Source organism: Anthonomus grandis, chromosome 9, assembly GCF_022605725.1.
Source record: "Anthonomus grandis grandis chromosome 9, icAntGran1.3, whole genome shotgun sequence".
In the NCBI taxonomy this organism is placed as follows: Eukaryota; Metazoa; Arthropoda; class Insecta; order Coleoptera; family Curculionidae; genus Anthonomus; species Anthonomus grandis.
This window is the reverse complement of record NC_065554.1, coordinates 11,224,505-11,249,665: the sequence shown is the minus strand read 5'-3', so window position 1 is coordinate 11,249,665 and position 25,161 is coordinate 11,224,505. Positions and strand designations below refer to the sequence as shown.

Here is a 25,161-nt window from a genome sequence, read left to right as displayed (position 1 = left end):
CAAAAAACCACTTCAAACTGATTATTTTCTGACCTGTGGGAACCTTCTAGGAATCGATGATATCCTTAAAATTATGGACATAAACCAAACGAGAATAAATGCACATCCATGACAGAAAAGGGTGTTGTTGGGTTATTTCCCAACATCATTAATAGACACAAATTCTGGAAAACCTTAGTTTTTGGGCTTGGTTCCAAACCATAGAAGATTACTTGTATCTATATTTAGACTAACCAGTTTTGAGCTGCTACGAGTCGTTCTGTGGATATCTCAAGAACTTCTAACAGCATCGCCCCAATCACCAACAGGTTTTTGTCAAGTTAGAAGCTTAGTGGGACACCCATACAAGGCTCTCGCTCAATTGAATAATTGATTAGATTTCTTTAGTTTCAATCACTACTAGTTGTTTTCTTTGTGATATACATGAATTGATCTACTGTAATGCTGGGTTAGCAAAATCTTGCAGTCGAAAAGCATATGACAGAGAGAAAAATATTCTCAAAGATAAGGGTCAATCTCTCAATACCATTTTAAATCTTTTCCACAAAGTCAAACATTTGCTGGATCCACTGACCTTTTATTGACATAGCCCTGCCGTGGAGCGCTTATTAATTCTTCCGCACATTGTAATTTCAAGAACCTTTAGAGAAGCTTGATCGCAATATTATATACAGTTTTCTTTACAGTATATTGTATACAGTTTTCTAGGAGTGATTTCTCACTATTTTTGTAAATTGGTTTCACAATTAGTAATTTACGCTGTTCTTAAAATATTTAAAACAGTTGTTTTTGATGTAAATCAACACAAATGACTTGTGGTGTATCCTAATATTGCAAGAAAATCTTCGAACATTGAAAGGCTAGAATTAGCATTGCCGTGGAACTATGGACAGTTTGTTTGCTTGCAGTTTCTCTGATGCAATGATGCCAGGTGCTTGTAACGGCAATGTAATAGAAAAAAACACACTTTATAATATTATAAAAATTTGGCGCAAGTTTTTACTATTGTAACAGTTCACAAAAACACTGCAATGGCTCAACCTTTTTTCCTTTTTCAACCAAAAACGAAAGAAAAAACACAGAACTTCACAAATGCCTAATGTAAACACAAAGCCATTCAAGATGACATTTCGCAAGATGACGTCAGTTTTTGCCTGTGGTGTTGCCATTTCAATTTTTTTGGAAGTTTTAGGAATAAGAATGTTAATTTTTTTTTGCTTTGAAGATGTTATTTTTGCGCTTACAATAACATATATCTATTTCTACTTTTTATTTTTAATCCAAAATGTAACATCAATAAGTTAAATTAACATTATTATATGTGTTGCTATATAGCTGAAATTTCCTATTTTTAAAATGCGTGTAAACTTGACAACAGAGAATCAATGAATATGTTTATAAACAAAACATCCTCCTTGCCGCTGTGTACATGTTGAACTCAAACAAAGTTGTTGTTTACTAATTCTAGCTTTCAATGTTCTAAGCAACAAGTATAATTATATTTCAATAATATTCAAATTTAAATTAAATTTCAGTTTACTAAGAGGTATTAAATTATAATTATAACAAACATTTAAATAAATCACCAGGAATATTTGAGAATAGCTAATAATTTACAATATTGGTAATAAAAAATCTCGTTAAAAATATAAATGTAATTAATCAAAATTATAAATAGGCGATGAACTGGATAATATCATTTCGAAATTTGATGTAATTTTTCTTTTAAAAATATAGTTTTATATATTTATGGGATACAGTGTGGTGACTTTAACTGGAATAAATTCAGTTAAAACTAATCAAATTTTATCTCGCAAAATTCCTGAGACCCGTCAATTTTTGTTAATTTTTTTTCACATTTCAAGATAGTTTTTGTATTTTTTCACCTACAGGGGGGGTCCAAATTAACCCAAACTTTTATTTTTTCAAATGGAAAGCTACTTTTTTTAAACTCTCATTGAAAAGAGCCCTTTTTCCTGATTAAATTGCCCTATTTACTTTTGTGATTATCTAAAGGAGAAATACGAAAAAAAAAAAACCAGATTAGTGTTAGTATTAGTGAACAACATAAAATCATTTTGTCTTAAATGAGTTTAAAAAACTATTTAAATATATGGAAAACTATGAAAAGGGTCTACAATCTTTTAAAAGGAATTTAAAGTGATTTCAACTGCTTGGAAGTAAATGGTAAATCAAAATTATTACCTCAATACTTTTTTATCAAATGCAAGAACAAATCAACCAAAAAGACAATTTCTAATATGAAAATATATCAATCTTAGAAGCTTTTTTTTAGATTTCTGGTAATTTTTTTTCAGGATAATAAATTATTAAAAAGCCAGAGTTGCGTGACCTGAATTTTCTCTCTTTTCGGCTAAATTTTGATAAGTCATCATTTTAACGTAAAAGAGAGCTGATAATCCAATCTAGTTATAATCCTAGTAATTTTACTGAAAATTACATTCTTTTCAATCAAGATTCATTCTTGCACAGAGTATCAAAATTCCAAATCTGTAGTAAAAATTTGTTCTCTACTAAATATGAAGTAAATTTTCATTTCCCAAGATTTATATTTAAAAAAATTATTTCCAGATATGCAAACAGATCATGGCCTGACATCCAATTTCACATGGCCCCGGCTAGCATAAACTCTGACGCAGGCGCGAGAGTACGTAAGGTACTCGGTCTAACCGATGAACTCTACGACGCTGTCTACAAACCGATAGCCAATCAAGACGTCTACACTTTGATGCCTTTACTGCTGCGTCCTAGAAGCAGAGGTTGGGTGAAACTACGAAACAAAAATCCGTTTGAGGCACCTCTCATTAACGCAAATTATTTTTACGATAATTTCGATATTAAAACATTAGTAGAAGGCGCTAAAATTGCCATAAGGATCAGCGAAGCAAAAGCTTTTAAAAAGTTTGGCAGCAGAGTTCATGTCATTCCATTTCCGAATTGTAAACAGTTTGAGTTCGGTTCCGATCAATATTGGGAGTGTCATATTAGGACCATATCGATGACTATTTACCATCCGGTTGGTACTTGTAAAATGGGTCCGAAATGGGATAGTGAAGCAGTGGTCGATCCAAGATTAAGGGTGTACGGTATATCTGGGTTAAGGGTTATAGATGCCAGTATTATGCCAACCATTCCAAGTGGCAATACCAATGCTCCAGCCATTATGGTTGGGGAAAAGGGAGCAGACTTGGTTAAGGAAGACTGGCTACAGAATTACGTTTCAAATTAAGAATAAATTTTAAAAACATTGTTAGTCATCAATGTTAAAGGCTATTCATAAAATTATTTTAAAGCTAAAACGACATACAATCCAGAAATGGGATGATGAAGTAGTGAAGATTGATATATCTAAATAATATGCTTCATCTTAGATTAAAAAAATTTGATTTGCTTACTTAGATCTATATGGCAGTTTCAAATTATTGTAAAAAGTGCCATAGACACGTATCGTTAAAAGTATTAAGTTTTAGGTTAATCTGGCTGGGCATAAATGCAATAAATATTTTTTTAAGTATCTAAAATATTATAAATGGTCTGTAAATACGATGTGCTCTCATGAACAAATTTTTTTTATAGACTTCTCTGTGTATAAATTTAGATTTATAATTGTTATATTAGCCTTCGCAGTTAAGTTCTGTTTCAACGGAGTTTATATGTAGTTTCCATTCATTACGCTGGATTTCAGTTTGTGAACAATAAACTTATTCAACTCAATTGCTGACATCATTTATAAATATAATTTTAGTCATTACATATACATTTGACTGACCGTTGGGTTAATGATTTCTATAGAAATTTCTGCAACGTAGATTTTGGATCATATATTTTATTTTCTAAATACGTGTTATTATTGCTGTTTCATAAAATGCTCCAGTAATAATTTTTTCTCAGAATTTCTTACAAAAAAAATACCATCGAAAATCAATAATACACCGCGTAAACAAATTATTAATGATGATTTAATTATTGAAAATAGGCAAATGTATAGTGTAAAACCCTCAACAAATCGCGGAAAACATTAAAAAAAAAATTGATATAATTTCGTGTATCAGTAATGACTTTTTTTATGTATAATACATAGGAAAAGTAGACGAATAATCGGAACGAAATAATAAAAAATTAATGAATTTAATATGGTTGCTATAATGAATTTTTTACTAATCCAATTTGGGTCCCATTATATAGCGTATTTAATAATGTAAATTCAAGTTCAACACTCTTAATAAAGACTGTTAATTTTTGTGTGTGTTTTTTAAGTTTTTTTTAATTTAATTTTCTAAGATAATTATGTATTTAATTAAACTCAGTTCTAGTCTACTACGTTTTTTTCAATTTTCCCTACAGCTACTATTTTTGAAAAAACTATCTATAAGCAAAATATTAAGAATAGTATAAAAATAATATGTGTGATCACTGAAAAGTCATTTTCATTCCTCACTTTGATCGAGAAAGTAAAATTTGCCATACCTCTAAAATATTCTGTCAAATAGATAGCTTCTGATATATTTATTGGTAAAATGATTTAATTGAAAATATAGGATCGATTTGTAATCTACTCTCTATTAATTATCTAAAGGTTAAATATTTTATACCAGTAGTTTAGAAAAATATCTATATCATTATTATTCAGATTCATTTTTTGCAACATATTCTGAGAAAAGATGCCCAAGACATTATTAAGGTTTTCCAAAAATATTGTTGTTGTAAGAGTCAGTATTTATTTATTTATTTATTAACGGAATGAATTCCGAAACTTAAAAAAATTTCTTCAATATAAAACATTTTATAAACCTTTAACAACAATTTAATAAATAGAGAAAGAAATCTGACTTAAAGAAACTCTTACATACAGACTTAAAATTAAAAAGTAAGTATGATATTCCTAAAACAGAAAAAAAAATCTTTATTTCTTTAAAAGTTCTCATTTTTTTTCTAAGAGAAACTACACAAGTTAGTAGTTTACTACTGCAAAAAAAAGTAGGTTAATACGTTAAATTAGTAATTCAACGCACTGTTATAATAATAAAATCTGCAAAATTTATACTGAACTCGTACTGATACGATTATTGTAAAGAAATTCGAACACAATAAATGCACACTCTATTCTTGTTATTTCTATTTAAAAGCCTATTGTCGACCTTTATGTAATTGACTCATGTGAACTAATCGGCTAGCAGCAACTCACAAGAACTATCCTCAGCCACTCCAAGATAGAACCTCCTATGCCCATAAATGCACGAATGTTATAAGTAAACCTTTTTTAATTGATACTTTAAAAATATTCCAAATTGTCCTTTTTACAAACGAATGCACAATATCAAAAATTATACTCTATTTCAGAATGTTACAAAGCGTTAAAAGATAGGTACCTATACAAAAGGATTAAAAGTATTTATTTAGTATTTAATCTCTTTTAAAATAAAGGCATTTAATCCGTGAAAATTAAATTCATAAATATTGTAAGTACCTGCGCCTATGAACTACCACGAAATGTAGCCAAACAGAACGGAATTTCCCAGTTTATTGCTCTATACACTTCTGAAATAGAGTATAAATCATAGCATGAAAGTTATCCATTAGACTTAGAGTCCAATTATATAATGCGCCTCTTATTTAGCAAAAACTGATAATTTTGGCAAATATATTATATAAACCCACTTTTTACAATTATTTCACTATAAATGGGATGTAAAGACTCTTGAATCTATAAAAGTAAAAAAGTTTTATGTCCATGCCTTTATGAAGATCGTGATCTCATTTAGGATCAAAGCAATCAGGTAATACAAATGGAATTGCACCATATAGTCCATTTCTAATTACCTTCGTTAAGACAAATTTGCATAGAATGCCAGAAGATCAATGTTCAATACACGTTTATGGCCAATGAATTACAAAACTTACAAAAAAGATTCCAAGCCTCTATTACTAATCCTTGATAACAGCATAGATTTAAAGAGACAATGTGTCTCGTTAAAACTGTGATTGACTTTGGCAACATTCTGTGATTTATAAAATCGCAAGGAAATATTAATGCGATTCAATATGATATTCATCTGCGTCAAGTGAATCAAATGCGATTAAAAGATGGGGAATTAAGCTCTAAGGCTTGATCTTCTAAAACAGATGAACATGTAACAGATGATTTAAAAGATACTTTAACTTCGATTCTCTTGCTTTACTTCTGATAATTTACCCTTTTTCTTCTTCTGCAATTCATATGATAAAAAAGTTTTAAGTATAGTTCACTCAAAAATATACCGTTGACTCCTACTACCATAAATCATTAAGCAATTGTGCAAGGTCCAACGTTTTTTAAGAGGTAATAAAGGAAACAGGGTCAGCCTGGAAATGAAGGTGTTACTACAGGATGGCCCACTATCAGAACCTGCCCATGGTCATCACATTTTTGCACTATAATGCCGCAAAAAATAACTTGCTTAAATCGCTTATAACAATAATAGCCACCTAAGTTACCTTGTAAAAAACTTAATTAGAACTAAATTGTCACACTTAATTTCTTCTTATTTATATTAGACCCTAGGTAGGTAGGACTTACAGAGGTAAAGGTAAATATAATACTTACAGACCTAACATCACAAGTTCGGATTAAATTCAGGCATAAATATTTACACATATTCACCTCCGCCCAGGTCAGAAAACCAGACTCACAACGGTCAGCCAGCCTAGGACCCCCAAGATGCAGCAGCCATAATATTAGTATTGTGTTTATTATACATATTTATTAGTATTAATTAGTTCTAGTTCGCCTTAGCTTTTAAGACCTATTTTTATATAGAATAAGATACAATTAGTTAAGTAGATATAAAAATATATATTTTAATCTAGATAAATAAATGTGAGTTTCAAAGTAATATATTTGTTGCCATTAATCGTACCTATTTAATATTTTAAAATGCAGGAAAATATTAAATTTCTAATCCGGCTCTCACCGTAGATATCATAATTTTGGGTCTTTTTATGACCCAACAGATAATTAGGGTTTTATTGCGCTCAAAAAATCAACGGTATAACTCTGAGTGAACTATAAATACATTAGAGTTTTATCGAAAACTGCGAGAACATCTTTCTTTTACCAACTCCACTGTGCTCAGATGCTTTCAAATTTTTTGAACTTTCTTTTTATTTCGTTATTTTCATAGTAAGAGTTTCATTTTATAAATGAATTAGTTTTGATGGTGGGGATTCTTGGAAGCCTCTAATATATATGCCATTGTTGGAGATAAATCCAAGAACTCGGACGTGAAATGAACGCTTTTTCAACGTAATGAAAAATCTTGCGATAAGCTTATGGGATAAACCTTTATGTCAGTTCTAATAAAAAGTTTTACTATTAAGAAAATACGACAGAGAGAATTTGAAATCAAATTATGGAATACTGAAGAGATAATAGCAAACAAAAGGCAGGTGGTTTGTTGGATAGTAAAATGTGTGAAGCTAAATTCGCTATCGGGGATGATATTATACTTCTTCCTGATATCAGCGAGTTAACTGGATTTTTAATGATGCGGTCTATGGCTATTTTTTCTTTAATGATATGTACTTAGGAACGTTTTTGTATGAACTTAACAAATTAACTGTTTAAAATTAAAATACTTCAATAAGTATGTCTAGTGTGCGAGCCCTGAGATACACGAGAAGTGACACTATCGAAGACATTTTATAGGTATGTGTAGAGGGAATCTACCTGAGAATCAATAAGGAAGTTTTGATATACAGCCAGGTTAGAAATAGTTAAACGTCTTCTGTAAAAAACATGCTGATGTAGGGCGATGTATGTTTGTATGGATTAAACAACGCTTCTGCAAGTATTGATTCTATTACTTTTGGTAGGATATAAAGTAGTAGTTCGCAAGTTACTCTGTACTTCGCTATATCAGACCTGTTTCTCGTTTTAAAAACTGGAAAGGGTGTAGATTTTTTTTAACAAGAAAGAAAGAAGCTGTCATTAAATGTTCTCTGAAATATCCTACATAGAGGAAGAGAAAGTTAGACAGCTCTTTAAAAATACAAGCGGAATTCTGTCAGGTGCAGTATTCTTACTTATATTCAAATTTCCTATGTGTTGTTGAATCTACTTCTCTGTAACGTGAACTTTTGACTATAGCGTAATGAGTAAAGAGGCTGCTGGCATAGGGTATGTTTGAAATCTTCATCTATAGCACTTCCAAAATAATCCGAGTAGCATGGTTTGTTAAAGCATCAACAATGAACTGAAATTCACACAATCGAATGCCACTATGATATATTACGGTAGGAATATCAGCGTACTTCTTGAGAGAATTTATGTATATCCAAAATTGCTTGATATTAGTTGGAATTGTGCGTTCATCATGAGATAGGTCAATTTGATATTTGGATTCTCTGAGTTGATTTTATTAAATCAGATTATCATCAACTGAATCAGATCTTTCGTATTTGCGATAGGCTCAATTTTTCTGTGTTAGAAGCTTTCGTGTCCAAGCGCTGTACCATTTTCGATATTTGCTATATTTCATGAGTTTCTTGGGAACATAATGTTTTATTCCTTTACTCAGCATGACATAGAAGGTCTCTACCCGTAAGTTCGAACTGCTCACTGCTATTCAGAAATGGCCCATCAGTACTTGATATGGTTGGAATAACTTGTTGAACAAAAATTAATAGTAAGTGTTAGAAGTAAAGGAGTGTACAAATCTGTTTTGGTAAGAGGTGCATCACACTTTTCGACGTAGTAAGAATCCAGGTAGTCCACAAGTATATAGTCCAGAATTCTCTGCGAGAAATTGGAGATGAGGTTAATCTGGTGAAACTCTAAGTAGGAAAATGTAACAAGGAGAGCTTCCTCAGATGGAGAGTTCACTTCAGTTGGTATAAGTAGACCATTCTCCTTACTTCACTTAGCATGGAACAGATTAAAATCAGCCAGTAAAACCAAGCAGGCTTCAGAATTGTTGTTTTTAAGAACTTCAATTTGGCCATAAATAACTAAGTCTAATGCAGAATTGGGAGGAAAGTACGCAACCAAGAATCATAGCTTTGTCTTTGGATTTCGTTGAAAGCCTAATTTTTACTAAAATATGAAAAGGAAGAGGAATTCTGCATAACTGATCATTCCATTCATCAATTCTCTCCCGTACAGCAATAAATATGCCCCTTCTCATTCGCACTTCAGACTATTATAGTCCCGACTCGTACAAAAAACTGTAAAAAAATCAGGAAATAATTAGAAATATATAGGCGTCTGAAAAATTCTTGTTCAGCCACGTCACTATTAAACAGGCAACATCAAAATCACAGCAGGAAGTAGTATTTTTTTAAAGTCTAGAATCTTGGTCCGTAGACCCCTAATATTCTGGTAATAAATTGTTTGTTTGCAAGATTTCTTTGCTGTATTAGAAGAAATGTCTAAGGAAATGATAAGACTCTTGTCGGTCATCGTGATCACCTCTCCATCAAAGACAATGACTGGATCATATGAAAAAGAGAGAGATCGTCAACTTTCGATCCTATTGGAACTGACTCAGTTTGTAGAGGGAGTATTTAAAATAACCTGAGAGGTTGTAGGAATACTGCGAACAGGATGGGTGTATGTTAAAACGCTCCTATAGCCTCCTGGGACCCGGACATGTTTTTGTTAAGTTAGGGTTGTGAGGCTTTTAAATATAATAAAAAATACATAAATAAACATTGTTTACTAATAACTTTTTTATTTTTTTTCTTACTTTGACAGATACATGACGTCCATTAAAATGGACATTGGGTCTTAACCTAAACAAAAATTCCTAATATATAATTTCTTTTTTCAATAATATTTCAGTCTAAACCTATGAAAACGCAGAAAATAAATGTAAATCTAAATTTATTTGCTATGGAACTCCATGAAACAGTTTCTGTTGCCAGTAATGCACAAAAATGTGTTGCATGTATTACAAAAAAACTTGGTTTTTTTGGCACAAGAGTCATTTTTATATCTAACCGAATTTTTTAAGTCTGTGGCAATTTCTGGAAAGTGTTGTTTCCGTTTTCTTTCGGTGCCTAATGACGATGACGGTGAATCGACAAAGATATTTCCCTCAGGATTTCTTCTAGTACCTACACCTCGGATGTTTTCTTGGAATTCACTTTGTGGGTTGGGTGTATTTGTCAAAAGTTAAGTGGCAATTTTGATTTTAAAATCTAAATATTGTTGTATTTTGCGAGGAGGGATTTTAAATATTTTTTTATCTCTTCGACAAAAAAAATCCATTGCTAGATCAAAGAAATGGAAAATGACCCTTACAGTCCATTTTTTGATCTGACTCGAATTCTATAATACCTAATCATTCGGTCTATCAAGTCTATTCCTCCCATACAATCGTTGTATTTAGCAACAACGTAAGGTCTTTTAACCTGAATGTATTTAGAGTCTTTCTTAGACCACTTTTTACACTCATCACTAGGTTGAATTCCTAGAGCAGTAGATGCTAAAAGTACAGATTTCAGATCATACCATTTTTCAACTACTATTTCGCCATCTTGTCTTACAATTTGTTCCGAGCTGCCTCTACCTATCTTGGCCATTATTTTTTCCGAAGTTAATTTTGCTGCCACTGATACACGAGATTTCATAATGGTTCCAGTACAATATTTCTCTTGTTGACGAAGATATTCGAGAAGTGGTATTGTCATGAAATATCTATCGCAGTACACATGACTTCCAAGAAATAATTTCCTTCCAAGGCGAACAACAGCAGAAGGTCCAACACCAAGTCGTTTTACAGAATCACCTGGAAAAGTATCTTTTCCTTGATATAATTCAAAGTCTACGACAAGACCATCAGGGGCAGCAACAACAAAATTTTTCAACCCCTCTGGATTTGGCTTTGCTCTAACGAACGGCTTCATTTTACAAGTTCCTGTAAATGGGATCATCTGTTCATCTACAGCAACTACTTTCTCTCTAGGTAGTTGCAAACACCCCTACCATACTGCTTTTATAATAGGACGTACTTTCTAAAATTTGTCAGACCTGCGTACCTCTTCAGCGATGCTGCCATAAATGACGATTTTAAGGTTACTTCTTATAGCAAAAAATCTGTCTCGAGTCATTGCATCTGCAATAGCCGAAACTTTAGTGGTTTTTGCCCAGTACATTCTGATTTTGGGATATTTTAGACAGGACATCAAACAAACTATTCCAAAAAATGTTTAATCTCATTAAGAGTCAATTTAAGAGATACTCCTTTAAGTTCAACGTACCTTGCATTTGTGCAATCACACACTTTTTGGAATAACTCATCTTCAAAGTACATGGCTAAATACGATTTTGCAGTCCAATCATACCGGAGCTCTGCGCTGCATTCACTAGAGGGGCCTTCAAAATTTGGAGGTGCAAAAGTATCATCTCTTCTTCAAGACTTTCGCTTTAAAGGATCCACAGATTGCTTGGCCATTTTTAAGTTTTCTCTCGGGACACTAAGAGGAATTTTATCTTCTTCTTCTTCCTCCTCACTGCTGCTTACTAGTTCTTCATTAATTATTTCTTCTTCTCTCCCTATTAAATTATCCATAGTGTCAATTTCTTCTTCATCATCAGACATTTCAATGTCAGAGTCATCATTTCTAATGATTTTTAGTATTTGCTCCAATTTTTCGTCATCTTCCCCTGGCCGAAGCACTCGTTGATTGCCAAAAATTCCTAAAATAAATTTTATGAGTTAATTTAAAATGTGCATGAGATAGACCCAATGTCCATTTAAATGGACGCGAAGCGTCCAACGTAGTGTCCAACGTAGTGGATGCGAGTTCTAAGCTGCTTAAATAATAAATTAACGAAACTAGAAATATAAAACTGGCATGTCCATTTAAATAGACGCTAGGTCCAAGGAGGTTATTAAATGAATCTTGTCAAAGCGGGTTAAGAGACTCCTCGAAACTTTCGAATCATCTCATTCCATCTCAGGAAGAATCTCATTCCATTTCTGGTGATATGTGAAGTTAGATCACTTACTTACTTACCAACAAAAGCATTCAACACGAGATGGCCAATTTGGTATTCCGACCTAATAATGTGAAGATTTGTGTTTTTACGTTTCTGGTATTGCAAGTGAGTTACTCTTTAATATAGACCACAAATAATCACAACAAAGTCATTGCTAATGTGCTAAGGGACAAGACCAAAACAGCGAGACTTCAGATGTCAAAAAAGAGGCATATGGGTGCAATATTTTTATGCCAGTAATAGGGATTCTTTTGAAAAGGTTTTTTTTTGTTTGAGAAAACTTCTATAATAAACTCAGATTATTTCTTTTATGATAATTTTTTCTTTACGCTGTATAAGTTTCTAATTTAGCTTCTCTTCTCTTTGAGATCTTCAATGAGTTCTTTCAACAGTCACAGTTGTGATTATAGTCATACAAGTTATCACTCAACTCAGTGACGACTTTAAGTCCAAACGATAAGCTCCACTTCTGGATAAGGGTACACACTTCTTTTAGTAAAAGGTTGTCCTGGTCCATATGTCTGGAAATCATTAAGCGTTTGCAGATTTGTTTTCTGCATTTTATTAGTATCGCTGTATGTAGTTTGAGACTTAGTTACCTCATAATCCACGCACTGACTCATCATGTGGGTCATGCCTTTCATGGCAGAATTCTTTTTCTTTATTTTCTCTCTCCGTTAGGGCTCTAGTCAATTTCTCCTCGTTAAGTTTAAACTCAAACTTCGCTTTTTCGAAGGATTCTGCCGCCTCTTGTAATCTTAGGAGTTTTGTTGACTGTAACAACGCGATAAAAAAGCAACCATCTTTGTACCAACAGGTGGCATAACGTTTAGTGGTTGAAAGACCGCCACACATTTTGCAGTATATAAAGACGCAGAAGTCATACGCGGTAACAAATGGCAATTTATTTAAATTGTCATACATGATAAATTACCGAGGGATTCCCCGGTATGCTACGATGAATTTCTATGTTTTTGGTAAATGTTTATCAGTGGTTCCAAAATGTCCCATAAATTTCCATTTAATTGTCTTTTAATACCTTTGTCGTTTTGTCATCCATTTTGATATGTTTATAAGGTAAATAATCTCAGAAAAACAATAATATATTCTTGAATTAACCAACTTAATAAATAAAAGAATATATATAATCGAAATACATCATACTCTCCTAAGTACTGTACTATACCGGCATATAGAAAACCAATTTTTTTAGTTATTGTCCTAATTTATTACAAGGGGTTTATGGACTATAAGTTATTCATTAACGAAGCCAGTGTCACGTCGACATATCGTTTTGCACGCCCTAAGAATAGTAATGGCTTTTATCCTCTATTACTTAAATAATGTATTTCTTGGGTCAAGAACAGAGTTGTTGATTTTCTAATTTACGGCTGCTTGGAAATATTTTACTGCATAATTTTGTTTTTGTAATTAAATAACTGGAGGTTACAATTATCAGCAATTATCACATTTTAGTAGACCTGTTTATTGATTAATATTTTTATATTTTTCAAATATTTCATAAATTATTAACTAAGATATTGAGAGATACAGGTACGTACTATAAAATTTATATAAAAGAGGTATTAATTTAAACCAGTTTACTCTTTATGTACTCATATTTTTAATATAATGAGTAATTAATATGTTTGCATACTTTTAAATACTTGCCGGCAAATCCCTTTTAATAAATTAAATAGGGTAAATAATTATAAAACAAAAGAACCATAGAACATTTTATCTGTTTCGTTAAAAGTCAAAGATTTGATACGTTAAAGAAATAAATTGCTGTAAATTCATATTTAAAAATTTAAGACTAAAAAAAGTTTTATTAAAAATTGTTTACTTGCTTTTTAAATTATTTATATCTTTTTCTTTACGCAAATGGTTTTAATTTGTTTTATTAATAATGGTTCGTTTATTAATATTAATGATTTTAATTCGTTTTATAACATTTAAATAATAAACCCAGTATGAAATTCTTTATTTTATAACGAACTAAATTTTAATTTTATAACTTCTTATAAAATTAAACTCATTTTCCAAACCATATTATTAGAAATCAATAAAATTAAAGATGAAAAACCAAATAATACCTAACTGATAGGACAGCCTACTGAATGATTCTCGACCTTCTTAGTTGCAGCTTGTATTGCATTTTTTATCATCAATTAAGCACAGTTGCTAAATAACTTTATAGTATTGCTCAATCTGATTCTTGCGAGTTTATGGTCGATGGGTTCGTCGAAAAACCGAAGCGACGTTCTTTTAATAGACCATGGACGTCTTGTTGCAGAATACGAAATTATTGATATTGATATATTGTAGAGGTGATACCTAAATATAGGGTCGAGCTGTAATGACGGTGACGATTATAAATAAACCGGTACGGATGCAAAATGAATGGTTAAATTGTTTTTTAATAAGGGCTTCATGTGTGTTTTGGTACGTAGTTCATCATGATTGATATTATTAAATACGACAATAGTATTGCATAGAAAAAAACCTTCTGGCAATGGTTTATACAAGGTGTCGCGTAAACAGCCCGTAAGAATCTTTATATGTATAGATGTCCAATAAAGGGTAAGAGACGATACCGAAAAGAGTGGCCGAGTGATTTCCAGACTGAAAGACGATTTCCACATGCACATAAAGTTCTAATCATGGACAAGCTATTCCAAAAATATTTTCTAATAAATGAAGTCAAAAATATAATGTATCATGTGCAAATAACTTTCAAGTAAAACCTTTTTTACACTCGGTTACGTAAGTACTAAGTAGGTACTGGTTTCGAGCTAAAAGGTTTTTAAGATTTTTCCTCTATTTTTTTAAACAAAAGTTGAGTCTCACACCAGCTTTTAAGAAAAATACTTTTTGAAACAAATATTTGACAAATCGTATCAAAATCCTGACGAAGTAGTTAAGATTTTATTGCAGTGCATCTAAATCCTTAGATTGAAAGATACGGAAGAGTATAAGGAGTTAATTTAAAAAAATGTCCTATACAAAGAACACCAGAAGTCCCTTTTGTGTATGTACCTTATAGTTATCAGATTTTCATTGAAACTACAGAAGTTCGTTTAAATAGCAATATATAATGGTTGACCCTAACAAAGCCTTTAGAAAGTCAGTCTATATAAAAAATCTACTTGATCACCATGCATCTCCAAAAACCTAATAATATTAGTGGCAGTAAATGAACGAACGAACGTAATGATACGAACATAAACGCCGTGCACCTATCTGCAAGCAAATAGACCTCACATTTTAGCTCTAACAGAGATGAAAGTAAACTCGAAAACAATCAAGGTTCATATGTTATATCCTAGGTATGACCTCCACGGCCGATTTAGGTACAACTTCGGACTCTTCGTTAGAAAGCAACAAATCTTGCAAATGGGAAGAAGCTTTGGAACCCCCAGGCTTCGATGTTATGCGGTTCAAAATAACAACCGAAAGGTACACAAAGTATTTCTTCTTCCTCTACAGATTATCCAGCGATACACACTACAGAAGGCTTTTCACCGACCTCGCGGATAACATTACCGAGCTGCAAGCAAACCAACCCGGTGCAGAAATTATTGTTATTGCGGGAGACTGTAATATCCACAATGTCAACTAGTTGACGTATTTTATTAGGACTGATGATGAGGGGCGCAGAGGACTTTGCGATTATTCACGACCTAACGCAGTTTATAAGGGCGCCAACCAGAATTCCTGCTAAACAGGGAGACTGTGCTAGCTTCCTGGATCTGTGTCTCGCAACGGATCCTGACTCGTACAATATTACCAGACATGCCCCACTAGGAACATCAGATCACAAATGATAACCGCAATATGTCAGATATGAAAAACTCATATGCTAGATATGAAAACTCCATTCCAATCCAAGAATCCATTCATGCCGCGGAGCCAACTGAAAACATTTAAAACGGTTCACTTAGTATTCTTAAAATAATGTCTGTTTCACAACCAATGATCCTTCAGCCTTTGCGAGTGAGATTTCAGAAATGATTTTGGCAGGTATGAAGGCTTATATTCCGAATATCTTGAAAAGCTCTTTAGATAGCAAACCGTGTTCTATAAAAGTTGCACTAAGATAGTCAATAAAATGCTGCTTAGCGCAAATGAGGCCAAGACCTAAGCCCTGTAAATCGTATTAACTTTATTGTCTTAAAAATTCATGCAAGCAGATGATCGATACCTACAAAGAGAAATTTAATGAGAGCAAAGAAAAAACTTTTCAATTGCCCAAATGGACCAAGATCATTCTGGTCTGTAGCAAAAGCAGTTGGTAAAAGTTTCATGTAGGTCAAAAATTCCACCATTGACTAGAGAAAATGGTTCTATTGTAATAACCGCAATGGAAAAGACAGACTTACTGGGTCAGATGTTCGCATAAAACTCCAGATTTAACCCACAAGGCAAAACCAAAACACAGCCGATATTGCCAAACATCATTAGCGACCGTCAAGATTTTCGAAAACACCAGTCTACTGGCGATCTCTTAGCCTATTTCGAGAAATCAAGCTATCGAAAAATATGGTGAATCCGTGCAATAGCACTGGACATTCAAAGGCATTCGATGAGGTCTGGCATGAAAACCTCTTTAACAAATTGTATTCTTATGGTCTGCCACCAACTCTCGTTGCTTGGCTGAGAAAATTCCTCGAAAGCCGAGCATTCTAGGTGTTGGTTGATGGACACAGCTCCCAGAGGTTTCAAATTAACGCTGGTATTCCTTAGGGATGCATCTTGTCCCGTCTCCTCTCCCTGTTATATATCAACGACCTTCTCGACAAGACTTCGAATCCAATTAACAGCTTTGCTGATGACAGGTCATTGGTATCTGCCTTTAATGGGCCCATCCTTCAGCCGATATCCACTATCATAGGCATCACCAGTAACAACTATTAATGCCGACCTTGACATCATTTTAGATTGGGATGAGTGTAATCCGATTAGGTTCAACACTCAGCTAAGGTTGCTGTATTTACAAAGAAAGGCCTCTGTCTCCCTAATATGTTCGGGCTTACTTTTCCGCTGTCTTCGTCAATTCATTTGTTAGGTGTAGATGTTGGAAGCAATATGTCCAGGCATAATCATGTAGCGGGAATATCTCAGCGACTTCTCAAAAACCTAGGGATGTCTATAAAACGAAAAGGCATTATATGCAACAACAGGTTTTGACCCTTTTGAAGGTTCACTTGGCTCCATTCAAAAGAGCATATTATATCTTATAGGAGATCCAGAGATAACTAAAAACATGGATAGTAGCTTTTCCGATCTGGCCCATATCACTCCACCTAGATGTGACTCATGAATATCCAGTGCATCTGCAGACACCTTGAACGTCGCTATATACTCCCTCTTTTATGGAGAAGTGCAAATCTGTGGAATCAACTCCCAAAGCACGTCTGTCCCGAAATATTACAACTTGCAGAACTTTAAGAAAAATATCCACAAACACCTTCGTAGCACTGGCGCTATTCGAATATAATAGGGTTTGCCCTTTTGTGCCACTATAGTCGGTATGTCGCTCATTAAACACATCTCTTTAGCTGAGTATGTAGCTGAAAACATATAAGACAGTGGATAGGCTTGAGGATAATAATGAAATGTTCTTGTAGTATTTAATATAGTGCCTCTATTATCCCGACTTAAACATAGAATCTATGCAAGTAGGTTTTCAAATTTTTGAAGCTCGTGGTTTAGAGATTGTTTCAAACCATTTATAAAAGCTACTGGCATATTTTGGAAAGTCAAGTTTTTCCTCAATAGGTAAATCGGAAATTATTATTATAAACATTCCAAAATAATGAAGCTAACATTATTATTATACATCATAAATTTTGGAAGGTCAAAAATATTTTGGTTCTTATGAAAACTTATTTCTTTGGCAACATTTCTCTGGATGTTACTAATTTTACAGCAATATTATGCTTGTTTTTTCTTTAATATATTTGTTATCTAATCAACATAAACAACAAGGAAAATTTGAGCTAGTAAAACATTTTGGTAAGTAAAAACAAGGATTGAGTATTGTTGAGGATTTTATAAGATATATCAGCACACTTCTCAATATTATTATGAAGAACAATATCCCAGTGAAAATTGGACAGAAAGCTGTTCAAATGCAAATAGGCATGCTGGAAGTCCAAAAAAGTTGTTTATTTTTACTTATATTTATAATGTTTTATTTACTGAAAATGCATGATACTAGTAAAAGAATAAATAAGGCATAATAAAAATGATTACAAACGAATTCTAAGAAACATTACGACTATTAAGTAAAGTAACAATTTGTTTCAAGTTCAAAAATGCAAATTACTAGAAAGAATGCTATAGGTTAGGAGTTTATCATTGATTGCGGCAATAATAATTTAATGTAGTTGCAACAAACTTGTTTCACAATGATTTTGATCGGCTTTAAATGAAGAATTAGCTGGTGTGTTTAAATATGTGAATCTGTTTCATTGAAGTCATGTAGTGATGGACATACAGAAGACAAACAGGTATTCGATAAACTTAAAGTTAGTTTTAACGGCCTGTTTAAAGAAAATCATAACTTTAGCATCCTTTTCTTCTTAAGTTCCCATATGTTTTATCCATAAGAAATAATGTCTATAATAAACTAGTTTCAGAATAACGTAAATCTATCCAAAGTCAGCTTTTCGTGAGAACAATTTTCGCCTAACAAGAGGTTTGATTTTAATGCCTCCGTTATTCCGCCAAAATATTTTGTGAATTATTAAAATCTCCTTTTTAGAAATTATCTATATAAAGATTTCATTTCTCCACGTATACTTTTTCCATCAATCAGCTTAAAATGAGCAACTTCAATTGCGATACGGTCGAGATTTACAAACATTGGTACTAGATAAACTATGTTTATGTTCAAACAAGCCAAAGCAATATTAGAATTCGAAAAAATGACTTTTAGTGGCCTAGATTGATCCTATTTTTTCTTTATTCTAATGACTTTAATGTTTCTAATACATTAATAGAATTTAAAACTTCAAGGATTTGGGTATTTTAACATAGTCTTGTTGATCTTTGGTTACTCATTTATAATAGTTATATTTTTGAGCGTATTTTTTGAAAATGCAATAGTTCCTTGCATTTCTGCATACATATCAACGTTGACTATCAAGATTGACTACCAACTGATTGAAATACACAGCGTATTCGAAAACAAAAGGACACCGCCATGATTATGTCTTTAAATGTAAGCCCTAATTTTTTACAGTAGAATAAAAAAGCACATATTTTTACATGATATAAATATAAAGTTTGACATAAAAAAAATTCAAACAAATAAAAAAGTCGTAAAAGTATTGTTAATTTCGCCAAATTACTTTGAATTGGGTTACACGTCATGTATTGTTGCGGCGTGTATTAATTGGATAATTTGTTAAAGCATCAGACGTCCTTCGCCAATTTTATTTTTTATTGTTTTCTCTAAATGTTAACCATCCTAATCTTTTTACGCATTTGATAAAATTGGAACGTAGATACAAAATTAAATTAACCTTACACACCAACAGAAAATAATAATTATTATAATAATAATAGTCTTTTATTGATTATAAATATTAAAAAAATACAAAATAATCAATTGGACGAGATTCGGGTCATTACAGAGAAAAAAATGATCTGTTCTTCCAGCTAACCCAAAATCAACAAAGTTGTTGTTACATTTATTTATACGTGTACATTTTTGAATTCGTAACATTTTTAGTCAAAGGATACCATAGCCATTTAAGTTATGCATAAAACCCATAAGTCACTGTCGAGTTATTATAAGATTAACGGTTTATGTTGGGAACGCTTTTAATATTTATAAAGGAATGGAATCAGTAATCATTAGTTTTAACTACAAAAAAATAATTAGCCTGTAATATTATTATTTAGTAAACAATTATACAACTTAGGAAGGAAAATGATGAGGCTGTGATAACAAGTAGACAAAACCAGATCAAAGAACTGTTTTATTTAGTTTAATTGAAAAATTGAAATTGAATTTTTTGAATTGAAAATTTAAATAAATAAAGCCGAACCTATGATAAAAACCTAAGTTTGGTGTGTGCAAATTTGTGCCAATTTTAAACTTTTGTAAGTGGGACTAATATTAATTTTAAAGTCTTTTCTGTCTCTTTTTGTTTCTTGGTTCTTTGTCCAAGCCCAATTCCTTTTAGCATCCCCTGATGGCACACCAAACATGTTAAGAATTCTAAACCAGGAATATGTAAAATAAGCAAGTTGGCGGAGACTGTGGGATATTTATTTTACCTTAATCTACGAGTTCACTACAAGTTTGGACTATTTCTTCACTAAAAACCTAAGTGCCAAACTAACAACGATTTTGACAAAATGACTGCTAGTGCTAAAATAGTATAATCCTGTGGTGTTAAAAAACTTAACAGATCATCCCAATAAGTTTGCACACAAACACTTATTAACCTATAGCATTGGCGTCAACGTGTTTTTTTAATTCGGCTGACTTAATTACGAGTATCTATGCCTGTTGAGTCTAAAAGCAAATTATTGCATAATAGGAAAACCAAATAACGACGATTTAACAACAAACACAATTAGGAAAAAAACTATTGAATTTCCTAACTATTAATTCAACAAATAAAAAAATGTCCGCACAAGTTTATTTACTCGTAAAACAAGTCGAAACCCTAATATTTCAAATTACCTTCCTTTCCAAATATCAATAACGTATAAAAATCATTAGTTTTAAATTATTAGTGAAGAAAATGTTGCTAACATTCTAAATATTATCACGGCTTAAATCCGGTTTGCGGTTGCGAAAATTTTGCTAGATCGAGTGCAATATGCATTTTGATTTTGGTTTATTTAAAGAAAAACTATTACATGCGTAAGTGGGGCATTATTACTTAATTGTAATATTAATCTTGATTGCGATTTTAATAAAATAAGGAATGCAAGTGCAACGACTTTTGCGCGCCATGTGTTTTTTTGCGTAATAAACAAACAGTCAATTATTTCAACTCGTTAATTTTATATCTATTAAAGCTAAACTTCGTTGAAAGGTTAATAAATATAAAAATACGTTTGAAAATTAACATTAAATAAAAACAAATTATTAAGTTTTGGTGTCAAAGTTGCATCACCACGTACCTCTAATTAAGTTTAAATTTTACAAATTTCGGTTAATTTAAAATTTAATTACAAGAGTATTGGAAAATCAGTTTTTTTTATTAATTATTTTACATGCTTCAAAGTTCTACCTAAAATTATTAAGTGCTTAGAAGCTTTGGAAAAAAAAATCTTTTTTAATGTTTAAATAAATATATTTTATAATTTTAAGTTTCTTTAGTCATTTTAAATACAAACTTTTTTTTTCGTGAAAACTTAAAATATTTTTTTCAATGAGGTGCAGGACTCGGTTGTCACTGAAAAGCAAATGAAATATGATAAACTGAGACTAAAATTGAATAATCTCATTAGACATAAGGAATTTCTTCCACGTGGGAAAAATCAGAATTCTCACAAATCAAATCTCTGCATTTGTTTTTCATTATAGGGTTAAAAACTTATCTAACGCTAATTCTGATAAAACTGAACTGGACTTTCTTAGACTTGGCTTAAAATAATGTTGAAATCAAGAAATTATCAAGAGTGATTTAATTGAATTTTCACTAAACGACATGTTTAGTATTAAAAAAATTAAATCAGATTTCAAAAAATTAAAATCTCCTCCAAACTGTTCAAACAAGGTCCTAAAATATATTAAAAACAAAATAAAAAAATCATAATCTAGTTATTTCTAAAGCAGCTAAGGGAAATTGCTTAGTCATTACGGAAAAAGCTCCTTATATATCCAAAATTGAAACCTTTTTTGAAACCAAATTTAAACTATACTAACCTGAAACCAATTTTAAACTATTAAACTCCAGTCCTTCTAGTCTTATCAAACAGTCGCATAAATTTCTAGATGACACAAAGCTCCGTATACCCTCACATCCAGGAGCCCTACAACCTCACGTCTTTACGGTTTACCCAACTTACATATAATTGACATTCCAATAAGATCAGTGGTTAGATTTACCAACGCTTTAATTTCCTTTTTATGCAACTTCATTCTTAAATGGATAAATTATTTAATAGCCTAAATTTGGTGTTACAAATTCTACTGATCTTGTCTGTCTGTTGGTTTCTCTTGGTAATTAATCTTTTCACTACAGTACCCAAATCTCAAAGTGTCAATATTATTAAAAACATCTTGAAGGACAAAATTAATAGCAATAGCCTCATTTCTTAAATAACATTACTTAAACATTGCCTTTCTCAAGACTTTTTCCGTTTCAAGAGTAAGTTTTGAAAAGGAAAAAAAAACCAATAACTAAGGCTTACGCTTAAACTAGTTGTTAAAACTTACGAAAGATGACTGATGAAGATGACACTAGAAATAGAAGCTAATAATAATTTAAATTTTTGAAAGTTAACTACACATAAACTACCAAATAATTAAGAATTTTCAATATATCGGAAACCCACTCAAACAGACCATAAATTAAACTTGCTCAAATTACGGTTTCGGTTACGACAGTTTCACCTCTAACCAAAAATCTTAAAATTAAATCTAAAATCTAAAAAAAATAATAAAATTAAAAATTTTACTAAAAATTTTTAATCTTCTCCCGAAGATGCTAACATCGTTAGCGAAACACATGTCGAGATTAAAAATAAAGAGTTTTGATTAGTGGTAAAACTGTCTTGTAATTAGACCACATAATTTCAAATCATTCCAACCACCCCCATCAATATAAAATGGCTGCTTTTAACTGTTACATTAATCATTTTTTAAGCATTCTTCTATCTCATCCAAATTTAAAAAAAAAAAATCAATATTCTTAAAAAAGTTTAATTAATACTTTAATCAATAAAATCAAACTAGCTAAATTGACAAAAACAAATTTTGCCGGACGTTAAAAAAGATAAGAAATTCATTTCTTTACCATTCATCAATTCTTATCTAAATAAGAAAATCAGCAATACCTTTATTAAACACCAGTGACAATTGCATATTTCTTATAAAACCAAAAAACGATCTTCGAATCGATTTTGGTTAATACTAAGGATAAAATCGATAAATTATCAAAAAGTGATATTTACAGGCTACAGTGCGATTCGTGTGACTGTTTGTATGTAGGATGTACTTGTCGACCCTTAAAAACACGCATAGCTGAGCACTTAAGTAAACCCTCTTCTATATTTGGTGAACATACAATGACCGCCTAGGTTCCGCATAAATTCGATAAAAATTAGAGATCAAATCGAGGATAAAAATAATATTATAAACACTGCAAATTGTTTTTATTTCCATGGTTGCACTTGTAAAGAATCTCCATTCTCGAATGTCACTGTCAGTTCGAAAATTAATAGTTTTTATCAGAATAAATTATGGCTAATTTAACGGGGATCGAGTGCGCACGCAAAAAGAAGTAAGTGAACTGTTTAATGCCAAATACCCAAACCATCCTATTTCTCAGTCAACAGTTAGTAGAATAGAGCATAAATTCATAACTTCAGGTCATGTTAGGGATTTGCCAAGTCAGGTCGTCCAAAAATTTCTGAAGAAACAAAATTAAACGTTCTGCTCTCCGTCGAAGAAAATCCAAACAATGCAACTTCACAAATTTCAGTTGATAATAATAGAGCCGGAACGTCAGTAAGACGGATCTTAAAAGCAAATGAATACCACCCTTATAAAATTAGACTAATACACGAATTAAATGAGGACGATCCTGATCGAAGAAACCAATTTTGCGAGCAGATGATGAACATTTGCAATAATGACCGTCAGTTTGTGTTACGAGTTTTGTTTTCGGACGAAGCAACTTTTTGTTTAAACGGTGTCGTAAATCGGCAAAATTGTCGGTAATGGGCAGTGTCAAATCCACACTGGGCAACTGAGGCTCATACACAGTACCGTAAATATATTAATGTTTGGGCTGGTATCGTCGAAAATAAAGTAATAGGGCCATACTTTTTCGAAGAAAACTTAACAGGATAACGCTATTTGAATTTTCTTCAAGAAGATCTTATCCCTACTTTGGCTGCCCTATACCCAGACGAGCAAGACTCTGCGGTCCCGACAGATAATTTGTGGTTTCAGCAAGACGGCGCACCGCTACATTTCTTTCGAGATGTCCGTAATTACTAGGATACAGTGTTTCCAGGAAGATGGATAGGACGAAGAAGGCCAATAGAGTGGCCGGCCAGGTCACCAGACCTAAATTCCTGTGACTATTTCTATGGGGGTACCTGAAAAGTAAAGTTTATATTGAGAAGCCAAACAACGTAGAAGATTTGAAAACTAGAATTAGATATGAAATTAGACATATATCACCCGAAATCATTGATAGTGTTTTACATGAGCTTGTAAACCGTCTTGCTTTCTGCCAAGAAGTAAATGGGGATCAGTTTGAACACTTGATACATTAATAAGAGTTTTCACAGTTTATAACATTTTATCCTCCATTTTATCTTAATTTGTAAATAGACTTACTTACTTGCTTTCTTGTTGGTTAAATGTAAATATTTCTGAAACAATTGAGTTTTGAGATAAGGTGTGTTATACGAAACTTGCTTGGAATTTCGCCTATATTTTATAAATGCAATAAAAAATATAGCAATCCATTTAAAAAAAATGACTGATGACGTAATATCTTTTTTTTGTTCCACCATGTATACAAAAATTTATGTGAAATAATGCGCAACTTAAAATTAAAATCGACGGGTCCGAGCGTTTTCTCAGAAAATCATGTCTCTAATTTTTATCGAATTTAGGCGGTCACTGTATAAAATCTAGTAACCATAATTTCAGACCAAAGTCTAATAATTCTAAAATCCTTTAACAAGTTACTTCTCAAAATTACAACCGACTGGATATTCTTGAACATATCCATATCACTAATGAGCTCAATAATAATCCCTCATGTTGAAATATACAAGTAAACCTCAATAGACTGCACAATTAACAACTTTATAATTAACATCTTACCTGACTGATGCTACTTTAAGTTTGCTTTTACACCTTTAAGTAAATTCCAACCTATTGTCAAGCCACCACACACAAATTCACTGTGGAAGTCTAGTTTGTTCCACGATTTTGTTTTATCATT

General features: G+C 32.0%; 2 protein-coding genes across 2 annotated transcripts in view; one reads left to right on the top strand and one right to left on the bottom strand.

The window, feature by feature from the left end:
* Positions 1-3,767, top strand: part of LOC126740425 (glucose dehydrogenase [FAD, quinone]) — a 28,612-nt gene extending 24,845 nt beyond the window's left edge. Inside the window, exon 12 of the mRNA XM_050446448.1 lies at positions 2,593-3,767. Within this exon, the coding sequence (XP_050302405.1) occupies positions 2,593-3,250 (658 nt within the window). The 3' untranslated portion in view covers positions 3,251-3,767. The remainder of the gene's footprint in view (positions 1-2,592) is intronic.
* Positions 1-25,161, bottom strand: part of LOC126740428 (flotillin-2) — a 512,088-nt gene that overhangs the window by 328,708 nt on the left and 158,219 nt on the right. The window lies entirely within an intron of this gene.